Here is a 23,557-nt window from a genome sequence, read left to right on the forward strand (position 1 = left end):
TCTCAACAAATGCTTTATTTCACATTTGCTTGCAACATGGCCATTGTCCAAATAAACATCAGGCAGTGCCTGCTCAGAAATGATCTGTCATCGTGTTTCTCGGAATGTGAATTGATTCAAATATAGCACTACTGCAGCAAGTTATCGCTCAAAGAAATCTGACTGAACCCTAGACAACCTCATCACAAAACAACAGTGACAAAGCAAGCTGGCGGTTTAACTGAAGAGAAAAAGATCTGTTAAGGTATATACATTTACTACATACTGTATATAGGTTTTTTGTTAGTATCAAACTGCACTAATGAACAAGACAGTCTATAAGCACAAATTACAATTAAATTATATACTGTACTAGTTAAATTGTAATATTATTGATTGTTTTATTACAGATGTCAAGATTGATGTTCTTTGTTCTGGTCATGACGTTGCAAGGTCTGCTTATGTTTATGCATTTGTATTTTATTTATATGTATGTGTTTTGCTGACACACTAATGACAAAATACACTGAAAAACCTCTTTTTGTTCTTCAACATAATTTTTAAATCTTTAAATATGTGGTCCTCAGCATGTATGATAGCATCAGACCCGTTACCATCTCAAAGTCCGGAGGAAACTGCTGGAATTTTAGAAAGAGCAAAGCAAGCATACAGGTACAACCGCTATATGTAATTGCTGTCTTTCATTTCACAAAATAAGTCAAATTGAAATCAGTCTTGAAGAGAAATTTAAGAGTTTTACATTTTTTACTTATCTGTTTGTTTGTGTATGTTTGTTTGTTTGTGACAGGGAAACAAAGGCTAAAGTCCTAAATGTTGGCAGCACAGTGGCTGATTTTGCTGGCATGTACTATGAGGAACATTTCAAACAGACTGCTGACTCTTATGTAGAATGGGTTAAAGGCAGTGCAAGCTCTTTGTGGGAGAGACTAAAAAATAGAGTGCCCACCTCTTGATCAACCTGATAAACTTTCATTCAAAACCCATTTTATGTTCAGTCTTTAGGTTTTTGAAAATTATTACAGCAAACCAGTTGTCGAATGTAGCCATTCCATTGCAGTAAAACTTAATAAAACTGTCCAACAGTGCAATTAAAACACTTCTTTAAAAACGTTGTTGGTGAAATCATTTCCTGTACATTTCATCTGCAAATGAAACAAATAATATACTGGATTATATCACAGAACTAAATGAGAGAGACAAAACTAGAAAATATATTATTTGCCAAAAACAATACCATATAACTAAATATTACATACCAATAATATAACAGAAAAAAGTAATACATAAATAAATAAGGCCACATATTATAGTTAGACACGTTATGTTCCAAAGTTGAAAGTTCACTGCGTCTAGCTCTGTCTGTTGAGTATGTGGAAAGCTGTTCACAACCTTTGGACGGCCTTTGCTTAACCCTTATTGGTTTATGTACATCAAGTCCAAAAATATTGATTCTGGCACTCTTGTAAGAGAAATGAAACAGCTTTCCAACATAAGGTCAATCCATGATTTTAGTGCTAAAACATAAGTGAATAAAGTTAATGGTGATCCATGACTAACCATAAGTTTAAATGTGTATTTGCATATTGCATTGATTTTTTTTACATAAGAAGCTACCAAAAAAGCAATCTGACGTTTGTAAGAAATGCATCTTTAACATATTGATCAACTTGATTTAAACAGAACACATGCACACAAATCTTTGATCAAAGATTTCATAAGCATTCTCTACCATCTCATTAATCCACAGACAGGGAACAGTGGACTTTGATTATGTGTGTGTGTTTGCCCTTTAGGGACAGGAGGTCCATCTGCGTGGGCATGCAGTGTGAGCAGATGTGTGCGATTAGGAACAATTTTGTATGCATATGTGTGTGTTTGTGATGACGTCTGTTTGGTCAAGCGGTCAGACAGATATAGGGGTGGATGCCACACAGTATAACTGCAGACTCAGCTGGTGCAGTTGACTCCAGTCCTTCATTTCTCCCTACAGGAATTTTACTAACACAAGGTAAAGTAACTGCTCCTGTCATTTATGCATGCATAAATCACTGCACGAAAACTACTTAAATGCATCATTTTAGCGTGACAACATTTTGCTTATTTACAAAATACAGTTATAGAGGACGTTGTACATGACTGTGTGTAGATCTCCAGCATTTAAATTCTGCAAAATTGGTGATATTCTGAAGATGTTCAGCAAGAATATGACATCAATATTTTCTCTCCCCTTCTAGATGAAGCTGACATTAGTTCTCATCCTTGCACTCCAAGGTAAGATACTAGTTCTTGGGCTCTTTAGAGTTTCTCACTAGCATGTCTGGACCTCTCATAAAGAAAGAGAACCTGAAAAACAAAGTTACTGTACATTTAAAAAGATGGCCCCTCTGGTCTCTTTGTCTCTGTGACACACTGTTTAATGGCAAATAGTAATTATGCCAATCATAAAAAAGTAAAAAAAGAACCGGGTGGTCTATTTAAGACATTTACACGTTACTCTTTAAATCACATCCTTATCATGATAAAAACACATAGGTATAAATATGTCTAACTGCTCCAAACTTTTCATTGCATGATAATGCAAAACTCTGGGACCTCAGAATCTCCTTCACCTGACTAGAAACTGATCAGCACCTCTGCATATTTGGCTAGTTTAGGCATTCTCAAAAAGCACTGACTTTTATTTTGTCTTTTAGTGTCGGTGTGTGTGTGGGCAGAACCTATTCCAGAGCCGGACAAGGAGTTAGTGGAGAAATATGAGGGGCTGAAAGCCGTTTTCTTCAAAAGGCTTGTCAACGCCTACAGTAAGTTCACAGCTGCTGTCGAACCACTGATGGAGAGCTCACCAGCAGGACAAACAGCCAAAGAGACCCTGGAGGAAATCAGGAAACGCCCAAGAGTGGAAAGCATCATCAAGATCCTCACGTAAGCACTATAAACTCAAACAACCCCACTGTCATTTTCATTTCTTTCAGATTCAGATGTTTCACGTGTGTAAACGGTGGTCTTGTTTGGTTCTTCCAGCGGTTTGGCCTCAGAGCTGGAGCCTGTTGTGGATAAAGCTCGCATGAGTCTTCTTGGTGCTTATGGCTACTATCTGCGCCCCTACATTGGTGAAACCCTGGACAAAGCCATCAGCAACATCAAGCCAGTCCTGGATACCGTCATGCCTGCTGAGAATTAGTTATTCTTATTATAAGTTATAAGAAAGATCTTATTTTATATATGCAGATAATATGTATTAAACATGCATTACATCATGCATTTTCACAGCTTCAATAATTGGATCCAATTCTGAATGAAACTGCAAGACAGGTAGCTGCGTGTCCAGCCCAGCTATTATGTGAATGCAGTTTTTGAGTGTATATACTGTATCTGTGCATTTGATACTGTTCTGTTCATTGCAAGAAAGAATAGCATCCAGTCCAGCATTAATAGAGTTATGAGTATTGTGTGATTTTGTGTGACTCAAAAGAAAAACCAAAAGACTCTAAATAAAGATCTCTGGATAATGCAAACTTTGCAATGGTTTATGCATGTTTAAGTATGTAAAGCGTGTCCAGATTTGACCAGAAGATAATACCTCAGACACAGCGCATAACAACCTGCCATTGTGGCAAGCAGCAGTCTTATTTTCTCACCGATATGTAAATCTGGGCCGATAACTATAACTAATAATTCTTCAACATTGGAAGCCGATGCTGGCCGCTATACGTAAATATATATTTTTCCTGAGCCTGAAACAAAAAGCAAAAAGTGGACAACTACTTTAATTTAAAAACATTGACTGCAGAAAACAAGGTATTTAGTTCTCTTTTTTCCATGAAAATCATGTACCAAGCCTACTTTACACTATAGTTAAAGATTCTTTAACCTTTCTGGTATAATTTTTATTTCATAAACAAATTATAGATGTTCCTGCAGAGCAGCCCAGAAAAGTGTTCTCAATAGCCACAAGTCTAACAGGTCTCAAGACAGAAAGCATTCAGACAGCAATCTGCTTCAAACAATATGCTTTTGTTCCTATATTCACACATTCATATCTACATAGTGTACCTACATCAACAATGTTTTGCTAATAGCAGTGAGTGAATGATCATGACAGAAAGACAGTACTGTACTCAATTTACTGTGAGCAGCATGCAGCTGAAGTGGTTTAACCAGAGGAAATGATTAAAAGATTTAGCGGCTATTATATGTCGGCATGATTTTATTATCGATTCTGATTTGACCAATAATATATCATGCATCCCTATTTTCATAAGAAAATCTAGTTATTATTCATTTTGTGGCAAATGTTGTAGCTATAAATGTATTTATTGAGTGTATCATATACTACACCAAAGAAAAACACAACAATAAACATCCACAATTTATTAATTTTTTTAGAAATGCAAACTCATTAGATGTAAATAAAAAAAAGACAAAACAAAGAAGGTGCTCCTATTCTATGTTTTAACATTTTACAATTCAATGTATTAAAACTAGTCTAAAAAAGCATCCCCTTTTTAAAGATTTGTATGACCTAATTATGACATTATTGACCCTAAAACGTCAAGAATTTAGCTTAAAAAGTTCTTAAGGTGATTAGATAATCAAAGGTTTTGAATATTTTATGCAATCAGCTACAAGCCAACTAAACAACAACCTAATATTCATATATTGAACAAGACTGATAAGATAATCATTACAGTTCACAGAAACTGAGATTTCTTTCACTTCACTCAAGTCGTATCTCACCATCAATTCACTGTCTGTTAGCTTAATGATCACATTCATGATTCATTACAACATCTGAATCCTTCCACTGAAACTGAAACAGGCAAAAGATTCCACGGCATGACCAAAACAATTCCATGGCATGATTTGAACTGCTAAATTTGCATATCGTGGACAAAGTAACATTTAAGTAATCAGGATGACGTGTCAACAGACTTGGGACTTCAATTGTAAACGTGTAGAAGTTCAATTGCGCAAAACAAACCGGCTTCTTTTTTAAACAAGGATCCCTTTTATAATCTCTGTTTGTGGACCCAAATGACATAATTAAATCGTTTTTTACACTTTAAGGAAAAATAAAATCCACTTTTAATATTTTGTAATAAAACCTAATCTCACATTGTTTTTGTTGCTAAATGAACTAAATGAAAATGTATTAAATGCCTTAAACCGAGAAATTTTCGAATGTCTAAATGAATATACTTCCGCTTAATTGGAAACGTGACTGGTCATTGAAGTTCTCAGTCACTGTTTCAAAAATTATTTTACAGAGTTCTACATTTTTGTGAACCCCCTTCTTGTGAATCTTTGTTCAGCAGTTTAGCTTTATCTTACAACCTCCAGTTAAAGAAAACACAGCTGCACAAGGACATGAACACACGCTCACACATTTATCTGAAAGACTTGCACTTTGGCACATGAGTTAACAGGTCAATACATCAGCACCCATATATAAGGTAGGCCAAAGAGTTTTTGCTGCTCTCAGTCTGACACATCTACTTCTGAGGAGAAACTGTAAGTATCTTTTAAATTGTATTAAAGTAAATGTTTACATAATCTGACATATTTATGATGAATGATTACTCAGCACCTATGGAAGAAACCTGTAGTATTCCTACAATACACATGATACAACTATCATGTGTTTTGTAGAAATACTGAGGACATTAGAGAATTGGGTGTTTGTTTTAAAAAGTTGTAATATCACCAAAATAATAAGAATATAGATGTGTCGATTTGTTTAATGAGATAGAATAGAACTGTGCAATTCTTGATGGAATTATGCAAGGAATACAATTAAGTCTTCAATTCATGCCTTGAATTACAACGATGTAATTTCTAGCCAAATCCAAAGTAAAACAACTTTGTTTAATTAGCAAAAGAAATTACTTGCAATATTGAGTCAAATCAGTCAAAACTTTATGATCTAATGTAACAGCATAAACAATATACAGAGTTTGCACTATATGGATGACTATATATGACTGCTATACTGGTGTTCATAATGTGACAAAAAGTTCCCCTTGGTGGTCACAATTATATTGTCACTCTTGTTGTGTTGCCATGTTCTAAATAGTGTTGTACCAAATTCCTCAGATCTGACAGACATTATGAACAAGCTACTGGCTATCACAGTGCTCACTGCTTTGCTGGCTCTCAGTACGTACACACACATGCACGCACGCACACAGAGGGCATTTTCCAAACGGCATTTATGCGCCCTTGAAGGGCCCTTCGCGAAGGGGATGCCATTTGAAGGGGCGTTCCAAAGGAAAGTGAACACCTGAATCCCTTCGCAAACGGCCTTTTCAGAAGTCCGTTAGCGAAGGGTACATGCCATGGTCACTTCAAGGAAATGAGTTCCGTTTGTGATCACGTGATCCTGGATTACGAGGTCTCGCGACGCATTTTGAAGCAATTATGGAGCGTGGTTTTGATGTTTACTAAATGTAAGTACAATAATTTCGTTTGTATTTGTTTTACACTATTTTTGTCAGTGATAAATATGATTTAAGACGGTTAAAATATAGTATAAGATAATTTAGTTTATAGGAAAGTATGTTTAATATGTTTAAAAATAGCTACTTGTTTATAGGTTTCCTTTATCATATAACGTTATTTCCTTTATTAATAAGTGAAGTGGAGTGAAAAAACAAGGTGAAATAAAACATAATTACAAAAAATTCAACAAGAAGTATTTAAAATGTTGTTTATTTTCAGAATATATATTCAGAATGCACGTGCGGCGTTGTCAAGGTAACATTTGGCCAGTCATTCCCTTTGTGAAGGGAGTTCCAAACGCATACACGAGAGACAGTAATGCCTTACACCCTTCAAAGAGTTCACTCTTTGTTCTCAGCCCTTCGAAGGGAGTAGGACATAGGGACGCTCACTTCCGTTTGGAAAATGCCCAGAATCATTAACTGGTATCACAATGCCTAAATGACCGTGACACTGAACTTATTACTGCCCCCTGCAGGTGCGGAGAGCTTCCGGGTGCCCAGAGACGCCGAGGAAAAGGGAACCTTTGCCAATGTGATGGACACCCTAAAGAGTTACTATGACAAGAGTGTTGACACTGCCAACAGTTATGTTGAAACCGTCAAGGGTTATAAGATAGAAGAGAAAGCTAAGTAAGTCCATATGTATAAACTATTTCTCGAAGTGACTTCTCAGGGCTTTAGACGTAGACATTTGTAGCATTTTATTATGACACATGCTCAATGATATAGAACTCTGACTTTGAAGCGTCCATAAAGATCTGTTTACCTATGACAATATGTATTTCTCTCTGCATAAAGGAACGTATACGACGAGACGGTTCGCGCTGTCACCACCTACTCGGGCATCTTCGGTGACCAACTGTACCACATGCTCTACTCCCAAGACAGCGCTTAAGTGCACTCTTATGTTGTAACATGTAGCAGAATACCTCACTAGAACTTTTCAATCTCTTTCTGGTCCCGAGTCACTACGTTGGAACCAAGAATACATTAATCCTCCACGAAGACAGCGCAGTCTACGGTGAAGATATAACTGTTATATCCCAAAGGTTGTCTGTCAACTAAAAAGCAATATATTGCAAAGGCACATTACCATTCAAGCTGTTTTTGGATGGAGATTGTAGACCCTACTGCTGCTTACTGTTGTCTATCTGGTGCCCTCTATTGGGCGTCTAGGTTAAAACAGAATCATTGACTGTTTCACTGTAGTTATCTGTATAAATTAAAGAAACGTATGTATTATATCTACTTTAACAGGTTCTGCGCCCCTGGTTAATAACACATTAAAAGAAAACTCCACATTTGTACATATTTATGTAACTTTATTTTTTTGCTCTCACAAAACAATGCTTATGTAGAACGTAAGAAGTATTTAATTTCTTATGAACTATACAAATTCTATTGGAACTAATGAAACACTGCAAAACTACAGTCATACTTTCACTGTCCTTGTGTAATGCTTAAACACCTTTTTACCAGGTCTTTGCAGTTTTCACAGGCAGTGTTGGTTAACTTACTCTGAAAAAGTAATTAATTACTAGTTACTAATTACATATTCAATAGTAATAAGATTACTGTAAAAATTACTCTCTCCAAAAAGTATTTAGTTACTTATTACTAATTACTTTCTATATCCTACATCAACCTTGATTAGTTAAGTGATTCAAGGATAGGCACGAAAGGGCTCTTTTAATTCATTCAAATAAATAATATTAAACTACATAAAGTATTATTATTAACTGACCAAACTTTTACAAATGTGAGAATTATACATTAAAGCACGGATTTTAAAGTTAGACTTTGAATTTTTATGTCAATTCCACTATTACACACACATAATATACAGAAAGTATTTAGTTTAATTACATCAAAAGTAACTGTAATTAAATTACAGAAAAAATAAGAGTAATCCCTTACTTTAGTTTTTCAAGGGAAAAGTAATTAAATTACAGTAACTAATTACTTAGTAACTAGTTACACCCAACACTGTTCACAGGTAGGATTTCCAACATTTCAACATTGCAAACAAAGAGACAAATCTACAGGCAGTGGTTTTAGGTCATCTGTGGCACACAGCCTGTCCAGCAGTGTAACCTGCTCGAAGTCAACAGCTGAATTCAGGGAAACAGGTTTCTGATAAATATTTGAACCAGCAAGGTTCCAATTTAGAGTATTTATTTATTTGGACACCTGCCATCTTCAAATGATAACAATCTTGTTACTCTCCATTGGTCAACACAAAAACAAAAAATGAATTTTGTTTGTTATGTTACACACAGCGATTGGTTGGTTGGTTGGTTTGGGATATCCTTACAGTGATAGTACACACATGATCTTGTTCTTTAGCAAGAAAAGTAAATGATGATCACAGCTGTCCCTGGTCCCCACACACTTACATTGCATGCAAAAAAAAATACTTCTACTGTGCTAAATGTTTTAATTAATGTTCCACACCAGAACAGAGCTGGCAGAGATTTTTAGCGGAAGGACGTCATCGCTCTGTGTGCATATACCCCCTTCTGAATGACACATTTTATACAAAGCACTTTTTAGTTTTAGTCAGATAAGAAACACAAACATGAATGTACTTTTAGATAATGCAATAGTGACATTTAATTATTAACTGATGTTACCAGACTTTTTCATGGTAAAAACCACCTCCAGCCTTTTATAACCTTAACCTTGTGTGAAGTAAACATCACAACACAGAGAAATATCATGAATTAAGCCTGGGCAAGAAATGTTCAGAAAATATTTTCTACTTTTAAACAGTTTATCATTTAAAACCCAATTTGTTCATGTAAATAATGTTTGTTCTCCCCTTATGATAAAGTCACTTAATTAAAAAAATCTATTATCTAGTACAACAATCCAAATTTTTTCATACTATTAATTGGTGGCGAGAAAGCTGTTTGCGTATGTGTGCGCGGACTAAACCCAAGCAGTGCTTCAATGAAAGCTGATGTGTTTTGATCTAAATGTCAATATAAACATCATCATGTTGAGTTCTAACCCTTTCATACATTAATTAAACTAAGTCAGCATTCTGAAAGGTCCACACATAACATATAATTCCTAAAATTAAGGCAATTGGAACAAAAACAAAAGCCATAACTCCAAAACATAACTGTGCTTATGTGTGGTCGTATAAATAAAAGCCTTTTTCCTGCAGGCAGTACCAGCAAAATATATAAATAATAAGCAAAGGAAAAAGAAAACAATACAACTATGCTAATGTATCCTTTCTGCAATGGGGTTTTTATCTGGAGGAGAGCCTGCAGGCTAATGTTCTGCTCTCAGGTGTTGAGCGAGTGTTTTACATTTTCTCAGTTTTTCTGTTGATGTGAAATCCGCTGGGATACCTCAGCTTTTCTTCCCTTCATGCCTAATTCACTTTGATAAAGCCATTAATGCTTTATGAGGCACACGGAAACGCGCACACACACACACACACACACACACGCACGCACAAAAACACACACACCTGTTTATGAAGCCGTGATGTTGTGTACAGTATTAATTTCAGGTATAATGAGCTCATTTAAAGATTTTAGCCAGTGTTAATTACATGATCTATTGTGTTAGAACAAAGTGTTTCTATTTCCTTCACCACCAGATGGCAGCAGATTTCCAAAGAGGTGGTCTATAATTCATAAAGTGATCCCACAGCATTCCTAATGTCCCCATGAAGATGCTTAACTGACACAAGATCCTGGAATAACATGATTTAAAACCTGCCATTCTTGCTCATGGACTCCCAGTCCAGGTATTTCTAATCTCGAGCCACATGAACGCTATTGGCTGGTGGCAATCCTTAAACCCTATCCGTTTAACCATGAACCCATGATTTCAACATCTCCAGTACAAGAAAAAGACTTTGTCAATGCTAAGTATTTTAAATTTTCATCTTAGGAATGTCACATGCGCGCACGCACACACACACACACGCACGCACGCACGCACGCACGCACGCACGCACACGCACGCACGCACACACACACACACACACACACACACACACACACAAGACAGCTGTGTCCATTAATGCTTAGACCAAAACTGGAGTCGCTTCACCATCTGTCTTTTCTTTACTGTCATCCATCTCTCTTTTCTCTTCTCCCTTTCTATCTCTTCCTCCACCCATCACCCATTCTAACAGAACCATCTCCGCCTTTCCATCCCGGTCCCTCATCTGTCTTTTGATAGGTGCATCTGTTTCAGCTGTGAAATACCCTGCCCTGTTCCAACCTCTCTCCATTCTCCATTATTTTCTTTTTGACCATCATTCTGTATCTATTCCATCATCTCTTACTCTATATTTCACCTGCATAACTTCAGTCAAACATTCATTGCAATTTGCAGTTTACACATACCATTATACTTGATCTTTAACCACTCCAGAAGATCTCACACATTAACTCAAATTCCTTTCTGTTTATCTACATGTCAGGTTACAAATACATTGAGATGAAAAGCAGTCCATAATACTGTACCAGCACTGTTCACAGACAGTTACACAAACCAGACAGACCTTGAGTGATGGACACCATTTACAGACCTCTACACCTAACTAACTTTTTATTTTCATTCATCAATCTCCGTCCATATATAATCCCTGTGTCTATACAACTATCTATAATCTGAAGCACATTAGCAACAAATTTTAGACCAAATACTGCTGAGAAAGCCACAGAGCGGGCTGATTACATTTCGTTTATGGTACAAATGTTTCCTTTCCATCCGTCTTTGTCATCCCAAACTAAAGTAATGTATAAATATCAACTTTACACATTTGTGTAGTTAATGTTTTGACTCAAAACATTACAGTTATTATAGAGATAGACTTTGTGACAACTAACCCCGGTCTCTTCATCTCAATTTACCATCTCTCCATCTGCGCTCCCCTCTCTTATTTCCCCTAAACCAGCAGAATTCGTTTTTTCCTCTCAGTTATGCCTCCATTTAAACCTGTTACAGTAGTTAAACTGTTGTATAAGTAACTCTTGATTTTGGATGGCATAAAGACCACCTGCCCCTCTTTTTTTGCTTGCGTGGTGGTATAAACTCTTACCTATACCATGCCACCCCTCCCGTCCCCATCACTGTTTCTGCCGGCCGCTAAGTGATTTCTGTGTTCTAATGGTTTCATTGGGGTGCTTTTAATACTGCCCGAGTGATCTATAGTGTCAGCCCACCATATTGATCTCAAGTGTATTTATATAAAAGGACACCAGCGTTTCATAATAACAGCATGCATTTAGGCTCCAGGGGCCCGTTCTTCGTACATCGCTTACTACATCCAAGATCAAATGAAATATCCGAGATGACCTAATCCCGCTAATCATGATCTGGATAATTCAGTTCTTCAAACGCACCTCTTGTGTACGATTAGTATATCTGGATTTAATTGGAAAGGCAGCATATATCGATAGAAGAACTAGTGATAAGCAGCGCTGCTATTGGCTGGTTGTTATGTCAAAAGACGCAGTTACGTCCATAGTTTTTTTACTGCTGTTTAAAGATTATGACAAATTTTAAAACCTTATTAAAATGTCAGGAACACTTCAAACGATGCACAGACAGATTACTTTAAGAGATATGTATTACAGTTTGAAGCAGTTGTAAACTGAAGTTGTATATTTTGATAAACTAACTTTAAGTTCTTTTTTTATAAATTATCTTTTTTAATGGTTAATTGCAATGAGATGGTGTTTTCCCCACAAAATAAAGTGTTTTATACCCATTAGTGTTCACTGCATGGGATACTGAGGAAAGTGTCTGGAGGACTGTCCGTTTCCATAACATTTCTTAAATTGGATTAACTCAGTAGCAGTTGCAGGAGTTCACATTATCTGAAAGGCTTTTACATCTGCTGAGTCTGCATAGAAAAGTGGTATAGATAGTGGAAAATATGGTTTATTTGTGCTATTTTATTGCTTTTAATGTATTGTGAATTATTTATTTCACTCCACAAAAGGCACAAGGCACATCCATGTATAAACTTTTTATGGTCTTTAATGGTTTAATGGTAATATGCAAATTCAAAAGCCAAAACTTCAAAACATTGACCTTGACAATATAAAGAACACAAACCTTAAACTAGAGATTTAATTTTAAAAAGATTGGAGATTAAGTAACTATTTCTATATTGTTTACTGACCTAAAATCTCTTATTGCAGGTAAAAGATGACACTGATGCCTGCCTATTATCCATGGAGATTAAAAGTAAAATGCATGTCGGCATAATGCATGTTTGTATTGCTTTTTATATAAGAATAATAAAAAAATTGTATACCAAAAGTTATATCTCATGAAGCTCAGTCTGTAGTGGTTTAGAGATCATCATCAGGCTGTACCTCCCTCACAGGTCTCCTCTGTTTTCTGATGATGTATGTAGTGTAGCACATGACACAGTACAGGCCCTGTCAGGCAATTTTGATACACTGAAATCCTTCATTCCTATCAGTTTCCCAAAGGTCATTTCATGATCCTGTCCTGGCTAGGGCTGCAGTGTAACAGGTTTGGGTCAGGGAATGATGTCTTCAAACACAGTCCCATCATAAATGTGACTGAAGATTGTTGACTCATGCAGATTCAGGTCATTTTGCTTCAGTGCTGGTGATACTATAGGTGCACATTAGGTCACACACCATCTAAGAGATTATTCAGTCAGCTTCCTTATTGATTCAATTACTTTTTGCTTAATACTATTACTAATATTAAAATGAATATTACCTGCAAATATCATAATTTATTTTCAGAAAATAACATGAGGCCTCACCTATGATGCAATCTATGACATCAATCAAGACACATAATGCTCATTGACATGATCATGACTGCAGAATCTTTAGTTCCCTTATATCATATTAATTAAGATGGGGTCTTATGAGACTGAAAAACCACAAATTTGCAAATGGCAAGACAGACTGCATTTTTTATAAATCCCCCATATCATGTGCACTGTCTGAGCTTTTATATCTCTTTTTTATATTTTTATATTATATGCGAATATCTCCTTTACAAGAAAAAAAAACAATATTTTATTTATTCATTCATTTATTTCGGTCCTCACCGAAGACTTTTCACAGTAAATGAGAAACAAAAATTGTTCTAAATATATTATATTACAGTACATTACGATAAATAATGTTCTAAAAGCAAAACATTGCGTTAATTACATGTTAAATTCGCAAAGCTCTTTCTATTAATCATGTAGCCTACCAACAAGTTGCTTTTGTATGAATGAAGCCGATTTGACTGCATCATGACCGCGATCTAATTCTGTTTACATGAAATAAGCCTGCTACCGAGCAGGTTTAAGCTAACGGACCTGTTGCTAAGACAACAAGTCCAGGATGAGCGTCGAAAAACCGAACAATCCAAGATCATGCGAAATCGTCAACAATCAAATCCAGCTAACTGAGTTAGCGAGGTACGAAGAACGGGCCCCAGGTTTACCAACATGATAATATGTTTGATAAGTGGATAACGCATTGGTAAGCTCTTTTTTTTTGTGCTGTTTTGCTATAAAATAGACAGGCTCTATCATCCTATGCACAAAAGGCATGAGCTAATGGAAAATCTGAGCTCACCTCAATTTTCAAGTCTGCTCACTAATTCTGCTTTTGCATGCAGTTGGCTTTTATGCATGTTAAGGACCCAGAGAGATCAAACGCTGGTCTCGATTTAGCATAAATCTAACTGGAGAGAACCTGTATCAGCGACAACTGCCCCACATCTCAATCAGCCTCTGTGGTGATGGCAATGACTCTGTGTCCCGCTGGCAAGGATATATTATCTTTGATCTATTTAAATTCCATTTCCACCTCATGCCAACCGCAGCAAAAACACTGGAAACTCTTCACATGGAGAGCACAAATGAACCCATTTTAACACCATAGTCTATTGCAATGTATTTAAACCACCACGCATTGCCAGCGGGTATGGGGAATCGCGATGTATCGATGAGTTTATTTTTGCCACTTTGTTTTACGGGGCATGAAGCAGCCTTCAACGAAGACACAAAGTGGAGTTCAACAGGTCCTGTCTTGTGTGTGTGCACAAAACTGGGAAAACAACGCCGAAAGGCATGACTGCATCAGAACAGGTGATGAACACAGACATCGTGTGAGTTTGTGTGGTGTGAAGCACAAAGGAATGCTAAAGGAAACTTGTAACCCAAGGATATATATTTAGATATAAGTAACTCACATTTTACAACAACACCCTGAATGTTTTTCTGGCGGCTTGACAACTATAGAGGATTTGAACAAAAAGGTTACAGTGATTAGATATACTTTACAGGACACTTACACACAAACCAGAGTACACACTGTACATGAAAGCAATGACAGCATCTGTCATCAGCTGTGTATAATGGCACTTACAGGAATTCAGGTTTTAAAAAGCCCTTTTTTGTCATGGCATTATGTCATGGCAAGGAAACCCCTGAGGCAAAACACTGCAGAGGCCAAAAAACAAGCTTTACATTTAATGAACAAGAATATGTCGACATATTTTGTTTAAGGAGTAAATAAATACGACATACGAGTGGCTGCTCATTTAACATAAATATTATTTGAAACACTGCTGACCTTTTTCTTTATTTCCATTTGTGCAGGTCTGTTTAAACACTGCTCAATTTAAATGTGAACAATTTAACTTCTGTCTCGGGGTGATCCATATTATCCAAAACATAGACGCAAACGGGATCGAAACATTCCCCCTACATTCGACAGCAGTCAGAAACTCTCGTGACATGTATTTATAGTGTAAACGCTATTGTACTCATGCGTCCCAAACAATAATACCAGGTTTCTTACCTATTAAATATATTAATTCGTTTTTTACTTTCTGGCGTGCGCTTGAATTTGAGGAAACACGGATACAGCGAGGGATACAAAGTATCATAACAAAGCCAGACACCCATTCTTGGAAATATGATCATAATGAATGGCCACTGGAGATCTGAGACGCATGTTCATATAGATGTAAACAAGGCCAAAAGGTTTCAAAACCAGACTTCTCCTCAAGTTACTTCCAAACCAGTGGAGGCCGCGTAGAACCAATATCAACGTCCCCACACAGACAACAATCACGCACAACAACACTTGTCAATACAGTAAACGCTCGGCACAAACTTACAGTGCCATGCAGACGATGAGCAATAGAAAAAAGTAAATAATTGGAGAGCCGCTGCATACTCCATATGCGTTTTTTCATAAGGTAAGGAAGAAAAGCTTTTAATGACGCACCAGAATAATAATAATCAAATCCAATTGACATTTAATTTCAGGTGATTTATATGATGTTTTGTGGTGTTTTAGTTACAACGCTGCGTAGCATATAATATTCACTTTGATTGTCTGTTTACTAAACGCAACGGCTTTATATTCTCAGAAGCCGGGTGCCTTTTACAGTATGTATTCACACTGTGTATTTTATTTAAATATATTTAAATCTTCATCAGTAAGGTAAAAGTATAAGATGGCCACAGCAAGCACCACCAGGGTGTGCAAACTGCCTACAGAGGAAGAACTGGGATATACTGTATGCTATAAACCACTTCGCAAGATATTAACAATGTCCAGAAGCACTTCCGGTTTCATTTTTCCCTCATATATATATATCTTAATGATATTCGTTTAAAATTTTGATTAGGTTTTAAACGTTCTGTTGGTTGTATTGTGTTCAAATGTTTGTGTAGTGTTAAAAAACTGAAACATGAAGTTCTTCTGGACCAGCGTTCCGAAGTGGTCTATAGAAATTCACATACAAATTCATTCACACAGCGCTGTTTTATAAAATAAGCCCATACACAAATGTATTCTATCAATAGTCTTAGATAACCTAGGTAGAGATAACCACCATGAGTTAACCGCTGTGGACTAAATCAAGAAAAGTGGTGATAAACAAAGTGGGTTAAGCTATGTGAGTAATGTCAAGGCCTTTCTATCTCTTCTTTGCTGCATGAGAAACTCCCTCCTTGTTCTACCCGAAGAAAAAAATAAAATGTAACACTCAACATATGCTTTCTGAAAATTCACATTTAGCCTGCTGGTTTGGGGCCACGTAATACTCTTCTCATCAGTCACAAAATCTAATTAAAACAGAATGAACTCATCACAAAGGAAGCTAATTAAAAAAATGTCTCACTTGAAGTAGCAAAGCAAGATAATTGAGCTAATCTGGTTCGATAACATTCTGCTTTAACCCCTGACACAGCGGGGGCTGTAACACAAGGTTGAGGATAACAAGCAACTGAGTTCTTATGCTCAATGCATCATTAAAGAGCAAATTGAGTGTACATACATAGTGCACACACATTTGCAATTAGAAATCCCTCAGAAATTAAGCCACAAAACCCCCTAGTCTATGGAGAGGGAATAAAATAGGATGATGACTGAGGATATATCCTCACTTTTAAGACAGTTTGTGTGGGCAGCAGGACTGTAAAAGCATTCCTGATGTTATGGCTCCCAATAATTTAGTCATATCAGGATATTTTCATCTTGATGGTCATGTTTTTCCTAAAAGGGGTAAGACAGAGCATGTTTACATGAGAGATTTCACCTCAAGGCCAAACATTTACAAGAATGTGACTTCTGTCTAAAATGCACTTGTTTAAGCAATGTTTTTTCCTCAGTCACAGCAAGTATGCGTTTGTCTGAAAAGAGGTCTCTCCCATACTTCAGTTAACAGCAGGGAAGGCCAAATCTATGATACCTCCAGAGATCATCGCACAGTTGTCTCTCTCTCTCTTTCGCATTCAGGCTGTCTTCAGTTATGTTCTTGCTAAATGGAGAACAGCGATTCTTCTCTCAGCGTCCTTTACATGCAAAAAGTAATTGAAATAGTGATACGGTCAATATTGGCTCTTTAATACACTGACTTTATCCAACATTTTTTTGAAATATTATTAAAAATATTTATTTATATTTAATTGTTTCAATTTGATCTATTTCTGTTGCTCTTTTTAGGCAGTTTGAAGAGAAATTCAGACAAATTTGACGTTAACACTTACGTAAAACACAACAGAGAACTCAATACCTGAACATCAGATCTACTGAGCTATGAAAAAGCAACCCCAGCAATAAAACTTTATAACATTACATTTTAAAAATTAAACTCACACATTCCAAATGGTGTAAAAGTGCAGCATCTCTGTCTTCATTCAATCACTCACACAGTAATAAGAACTACAGCGTAGAGCAGTATGGGAGAAAGATGGAAAGCCACTTGCTTTGATGTGGAAGAATCATCATTAAATCAATGGAATGGATCAGTGTCTCCATTAAGTAAATTAAATGCATAACAACATGACTGAGAGTATCTGAAACAGCATAGTCACCCACATTCTCTTATTCACTGAATCCCTCAAGTAATTTTCTCTACAAGTCCACGTATCTGATATTATCTGTTAAGGGTACCACTTCTTATTCTATTACACATTTTCCATCTTCGATAATTTTTTCATTTCCTTCTTTTCAAACTATATAAAACAATATTACAGACTGACATTGTGCAAGTGATTGAACTGACAAAATAAATGAACATAGAGGGATCTGCAGATGACCCTTTTTTTCTCATTTGTACATCTGTCTCATTCCTCAAACTCATGTGGACACCACAGAGTGATAACCAGACCCGAGGCAGTATACAGATGTTATGTGTTACAAATATGTGTTCTTTAAAAATAATCCTGTTGTACATCTTGAATTTATCGCAGGAAGAATTTCAGTGCGTTAAAGGGATAGTTCACCCAAAGATGAATATTTTGTCATCATTTATGACTTTCTTGAGCAGAACACAAAAGAAGATATTTTGAAGAAAGTTCACTTCTATTGTATAGATACAAAACCAATGCAAGTGAATGGGTGCCAACAACATTCTTCAAAATATCTTCTTTTGTGTTCTGCAGAGAAAAGAATGTCATACAGATTTGAAATGAGAGGGTGAGTAAATGATGACAGAATTTTCTTTTTTGGGTAAACCATGACTTTATAGACCCAGTGACATAAATGCAGTTCATGTATAATCCTGTATAGGCTATTCGGGACCGTTGTCCTGAGTTCCACAAAATGTGTTTACATGCCTGGATTCAACCTTATAATTTGCCTTGAGCTCCATGAATCCTAGTGGCCAGCCTGCTTGTGTTGTCATGTGGTGGGTGATACCTCAAAAGGTTTTCTTATAAAAAGGCCAATAGGCTTTCTATCATACACTGTAAAAGAAATCCTGTAAAAACTGTAATATTCCGGCAGCTGGGGTGCTACAAAAACAAATGTACATTTTTTTGTAAAGTAAAAGTATATGTTTTACGTGTTATTTTACACCCAACCGTCAAAACAATAAAACAGTAAATTTACCGAAAATGACAGTTTTTAGCTAAAAACACGATTTGAATGTTCGAGTAGTGACTTATTTGCAGTGCAGATGGGGTCTGAGTAACTTTTAGCAGTAAAATCATCAGCAAACTTCCCATAGCCTAAAAAGTATATCCCTGAATATGCCGGTTCATTCCCACAAAGATGGAATATCCAAACCCCACGCCTATCAGATTACATATTGTAATGATCATAGTAAAATGTCTTTCAATTACGGAAGTGTGTAAAACCTGTCCTCAAAGGTAATACTGTCTTTACATGTGGAAATACCTTAAGGGGGTTTCGCATGGTTTAATGATTAACAAAATCATGCACCATACACAAAGAATAAACAAGAAAGCCTAAAAGGAAACTCAATAGAAATGAACATTTAAAATCAATTATCTGAAATAACATAAAACAGGAGACACACATTTTGGAATTTCTTTTTTTGGCAGTATAAATTCTACACAGTTCCAATCAGAAGACAAGCTACAAAGTTCACAAATGCGTACCACAAAATATACAGTATACCTGGAGGGCATAAACAATTTTAGCAATCTGAACGACAAGCTATGACATCATATGTTCTTTCTTGTAAGACCGGTTCAATTGGTACAGGAATATAAGAAACTGTTCAGTAGTTAACACATACATATACCCATTAGAAAAAAAACACTTTTTACCTACAGCATTTTGAGTGCTCAGATGCATTGGTATGAATGTATTGGCCATAAAGCTAAAGCACACCCATGGCTACGTTTAGCAAAATGTACATCAGTGAATGATCTCAAAAACATTAAGATTAAAATAAAGCGTACAAGTCTGAAACAAAGGCCTTTACAAATTGCCATTATGTACTACATATCTTTCCAGTGTTTAAAATGGGAGTTTCTCTTTCCCACATGATGATCCCAGAGATGTTTCTATAGGACAATCAATACATACCAATTCATTAGAACACTCTCCACTACACAAAAGACTCAGTAGGTAAAAAATTAACAGTGTTATAACCAAACCAAACCCCATCCCAACTTCTAGCCCATGTCTGCGTAGTCCTTTCTATGCTCTTATCCAAATGTATCTTAATCTGCATCCATGATGCCAGTTAGAGAGTCTAGAATCACTGGTTTGTTGTTTCAGAGAAGAATGGTGCATGTTTTTGTAGCCATCGAGTAAACTGTTAAAATATCGTCCTTGCAGTTTGCTGTTCTGACATGCAGTTGATCCATCGCAAAGAACTTGTTATTTGAGGAAAATAACAAGGCTCGCAACTTATCAGTGGGAACTGGGTAAAAATTACAGGGTCTTTCAACAACATAGTGATTCTAGAGTCGTCCAGCTGTGCCTCACGTGAACAACAGCGTGCTTTCACTGTGGAAAAACATACATACAGATGTAAAACAAACAAACCTGAAATCATAGTTAACAGAAATCGTTTTTACAGCGTGTCGTCTTCGATCATATATATTTGGTTTAAAAAAAGAAACAAAGGCAAAATGAAAGTGGTTATGAATAAAAATGATAAATAAAAAAAGCTGATCACTCAGTAACAACAGTAAAACGAAATTCCGGCCCCATCCCTCAAATGTGACAAGCTGTTCTTCTTTACCTCCTTCCTCTTACAGTCATTGTTTGCTTATGAAACTCTTGGGGTTTTATTAACCTGGGTCAACTTTAAGAAAGACTTAAGTTGTTTATACATAATTTGAACACAATGACCTTATGTAGATAAAGGTGCTGGGGAAAAAGACAAATAGAAAAGTATGCCGGAAACACACTTGCTTTGATTTGTGCTCAATATGCAGATCATTTTTTATCACTTTCAAATATTTGATAATACAAAAAGGAAAGCACAAGTAGGAATATAAACAAATCAACTCTAAGCCCTATCGGGAGCCATTTCTAACGTGTCTCTGTCATTTTTAACGTACAGGATAACACTGACCTGTCCTCCTAGTAGCTCATGCTTAATAATTACTGAAGTCTTTGAACATGTTTGGGCTGTAGAAAGGAATCCAGGGCAGTACAGAGGAAATGAGCTGATTCAGTTCTGTAACTGAAGTATTTCCAAAACAACAAGCATCTCAGACTCGAGCTGAATGACTGTGAATTCTGATAAATGGTTTCATATGCTTTCTGTTCGAATTCTGAATTTCACTTCTCTTCACTTCCTGCCTTTTGGTTTTAGCTCGATTCTTAAAGGTGTAGTACATTAGAATAGCAATAAGCGTGCTATTTAAGGCATGACCTAAAACATTTAAGGGCAAAAATGTGAATATGGAGCGAATACGAATGGCAGAGCTTATGCGAACAGTTGGACAGTGTATTATGTTAATAGCATATCAACGTGTTCCATGCAGATCATGACCAAAGCAGCTAATGTCAGAATAATGCCATGTAATGTATACAGGTATGTGAAGGACTCAAAATACAAATATAGTTAAGTGCAGTTTCTTGGTAAATGCAGGGGGAAGCTCTACGGGCCTACATCATGTTCTAACAGACCAGGGTGCAGCACAGTATGAACAAGAACAGCATTCCGTGTCTAGTGACTTTCTTGTCTTTGTTTTGGGGTATATAAGTAAATTGACACTGCTTGCTTAGCACTGACCTGGTGTTTATTTGGTGCTCTATACCACAGATATCTACTGCCCAGACCTTCACGACTGACCTGATTACAAAATCATGATGCCCTTATCAAAATAATGCCAGATTTACATGTATTGCCCCTTCCTCCTCCAAATTGAAACCCACCCTCAGTGTAACATCATTGCCCCTCCTACCGTAAGGCACCCCCCCGACCCCCCCCTCACGGTGCCAACACACAAAAAAGAAAACTGTACAGCTAAAATGAATTTATCTTCTCTCTTCTCCATGAAGCCTGATGCTCTTGAAGAAAAAACAGCGCTCCAATTCCATCACTTCATCTCCTCTTGCATTCCTCCGGTTTTCTTCTTTCTTTAACACTGTGAATGGGTAAAAGTGATTAATGAAGTTGCTTTTCGAACAAGTTAGTAAATCTAGACTAAGTAAGTGTTACTAGCCATCATATTTTTTCTAGATAAAAAGTTTTTACAAAAAAAAGGTTTTCACCAAAAAGGTTTTCACCATAGGTCAGATGTCAATATTTGGTGGTTTAAATACCCATATGAAGTCTCTCCTAAATTTTTTAAAGATTTTTTTGTTGTTGTTTTTAAGGCAAAGTTTTCCATAGTCTGGTGTCACAGTCCACTGTCTCCCCTCATTCACCACCGGACTACAGTATCCATAATCCTTTCAGTTTTCTATCTTTTAAAATAAAAAACTTGTGTTTAGACGAATATTTTTCTGATGTCTAGACTCTATCAACAGTGGTTTAGTAAAATATAAACAGATGATTCAATTTATTGGCAATAATTATATTGTCTTCGAATTCATATTTTATGTCTTCGAATTCATATTTTATGTTTTGACCAAGAATGTCATATGCATAACATTGGAATGCCCTAAATGTTTCTTGGTCTTTCTTTCTGTCTTTTTGTATTGTTGAAAGTTCTAACATGTTTAGCTGTCAACTAACCGACTGTCTTTGTCATGTGATGTCTGGTCACTCAGACACCAGAGTTATTATAGTTTTGTTTAGTTTTATTAATATTTTAAAAATGTTTAACTTTAAATGTTAATTTTAGTAAAATTTTAGTTTTTAGTTTTAGCAATTTTGGTAAATGCTTTGTTCTTTTTATAATTTATTTGTTTATTTTTTATATTGCTATTTAAGATAAGTAAACTAAAATAACCATGTCAGACACTTTACTGTAATTGTACCCTACTGTATACTGTGCTGTGTCTGTGTCGCCTCACCTGATCTGCATTGGGTTTGTTTAGAAGACCGGACTCCTCATTGCCTTTTTCACCTGATTTCATCTCCACAACGATGCCACCTTTCATGTCCCCAGATGCCCTAAAAAGACATAGGGCCTCAGGTCAATACATGACTGTGCTGTAAAACATGACATGTAAATGTTAGCTTACTACTTACACATCCTTCTTGTTCTTCTTTCCGCAGCTCAGCTTGCCTTTCTTATTGAGGAAGAAGAGTCCAGCCACCAGCAGAAGCAGCAGCAGAACACACACCACCACAGCGATCACGACCACGCTCGAACCCGCCTGCTGTCTGTCTGCTGAGGAGAGCGTGAGGGAGAACATGAGGGAGGGTGCATGGAGAGAATGAGAAGAACACAGGTGAGATGGCGATCGGCTCGGGTAGAAGAGGACAAGAAAGGGTGAAACAGTAGGCGTAGTCAGGAGGGTGGGGAGGAAGCAAACCAGAACAATAAGTTGTTCCAACAATTGTTCTTCAGTCGACAGTAAATGCAAAACCCACAGTGTGATAAATAAGGTCATGATACGAGAATCAATGTACACAGCCTCACACCCTTCCTCACAGCTGTATGCAAAGGAAAGGTCACACAGATCTCTCATTCACATGCACACAAACTGGACAACAGAAATAGCAGGAGGGGTCATACAGACCTGTTTTAAACACGGGGTTTCCTTCAAGCAGCATTATGGGAAAAAGACAGTTGAGTCCCATTGAACAGTACACAGACACAAACCTTCACCATTAACCCATTTACATTTATTGTTTTCCAGTAAAAACATCTAAACCCTTTTTAAAGCAAGATAAATATACTTTCGAGGCCTACA

The 23,557-nt window shown here is 36.5% G+C and overlaps 3 protein-coding genes across 6 annotated transcripts in view; 2 read left to right on the top strand and 1 right to left on the bottom strand.

Annotated features, from left to right (window-relative positions):
* The first annotated feature begins 1,910 nt into the window (after positions 1 to 1,910).
* apoa2 (apolipoprotein A-II) lies at positions 1,911 to 3,458 on the top strand. Its single transcript, XM_057340649.1, has 4 exons — positions 1,911 to 2,008; positions 2,235 to 2,271; positions 2,694 to 2,922; positions 3,022 to 3,458. Exons 2-4 carry the CDS (start codon positions 2,235 to 2,237, stop codon positions 3,179 to 3,181), a joined length of 426 nt encoding a protein of 141 aa, XP_057196632.1. The 5' UTR covers positions 1,911 to 2,008; the 3' UTR covers positions 3,182 to 3,458.
* A 1,997-nt stretch (positions 3,459 to 5,455) lies between these two features.
* apoc2 (apolipoprotein C-II) lies at positions 5,456 to 7,829 on the top strand. The gene is made up of 4 exons (XM_057340551.1): positions 5,456 to 5,511; positions 6,094 to 6,156; positions 6,977 to 7,130; positions 7,299 to 7,829. Exons 2-4 carry the CDS (start codon positions 6,108 to 6,110, stop codon positions 7,393 to 7,395), a joined length of 300 nt encoding a protein of 99 aa, XP_057196534.1. The 5' UTR covers positions 5,456 to 5,511; positions 6,094 to 6,107; the 3' UTR covers positions 7,396 to 7,829.
* A 10,978-nt stretch (positions 7,830 to 18,807) lies between these two features.
* The window catches only part of bcam (basal cell adhesion molecule (Lutheran blood group)), a 39,277-nt gene continuing 34,527 nt past the window's right edge, over positions 18,808 to 23,557 (bottom strand). The window contains exons 14-17 of one of the 4 annotated variants that reach the window (XM_057340195.1): positions 23,384 to 23,404; positions 22,890 to 23,028; positions 22,712 to 22,811; positions 18,808 to 21,837 (exon numbers count right to left, since the gene is read on the bottom strand). In XM_057340195.1, coding sequence (XP_057196178.1) covers positions 21,832 to 21,837; positions 22,712 to 22,811; positions 22,890 to 23,028; positions 23,384 to 23,404 — 266 coding nt within the window. In that variant the 3' untranslated portion in view covers positions 18,808 to 21,831. Of the gene's footprint in view, positions 21,838 to 22,711; positions 22,812 to 22,889; positions 23,032 to 23,383; positions 23,405 to 23,557 lie in introns of all 4 variants that reach the window. The other 3 variants (XM_057340194.1, XM_057340197.1, XM_057340196.1) reach the window with 3 other exon arrangements.

Source organism: Triplophysa rosa, linkage group LG8 (assembly GCF_024868665.1).
Source record: "Triplophysa rosa linkage group LG8, Trosa_1v2, whole genome shotgun sequence".
Classification (NCBI taxonomy): Eukaryota; Metazoa; Chordata; class Actinopteri; order Cypriniformes; family Nemacheilidae; genus Triplophysa; species Triplophysa rosa.

Bases quoted from the DNA above. Each gene is read 5' to 3' on its own strand.
- apoa2 (XM_057340649.1), top strand. From the start codon at position 2,235: ATGAAGCTGACATTAGTTCTCATCCTTGCACTCCAAG. The intron at 2,272-2,693 runs GTAAGATACTAG...TTTGTCTTTTAG, and splicing joins TCTCATCCTTGCACTCCAAG to TGTCGGTGTGTGTGTGGGCA. The intron at 2,923-3,021 runs GTAAGCACTATA...TGGTTCTTCCAG, and splicing joins AGCATCATCAAGATCCTCAC to CGGTTTGGCCTCAGAGCTGG.
- apoc2 (XM_057340551.1), top strand. From the start codon at position 6,108: ATGAACAAGCTACTGGCTATCACAGTGCTCACTGCTTTGCTGGCTCTC. The intron at 6,157-6,976 runs GTACGTACACAC...TGCCCCCTGCAG, and splicing joins CACTGCTTTGCTGGCTCTCA to GTGCGGAGAGCTTCCGGGTG. The intron at 7,131-7,298 runs GTAAGTCCATAT...CTCTGCATAAAG, and splicing joins AAGATAGAAGAGAAAGCTAA to GAACGTATACGACGAGACGG.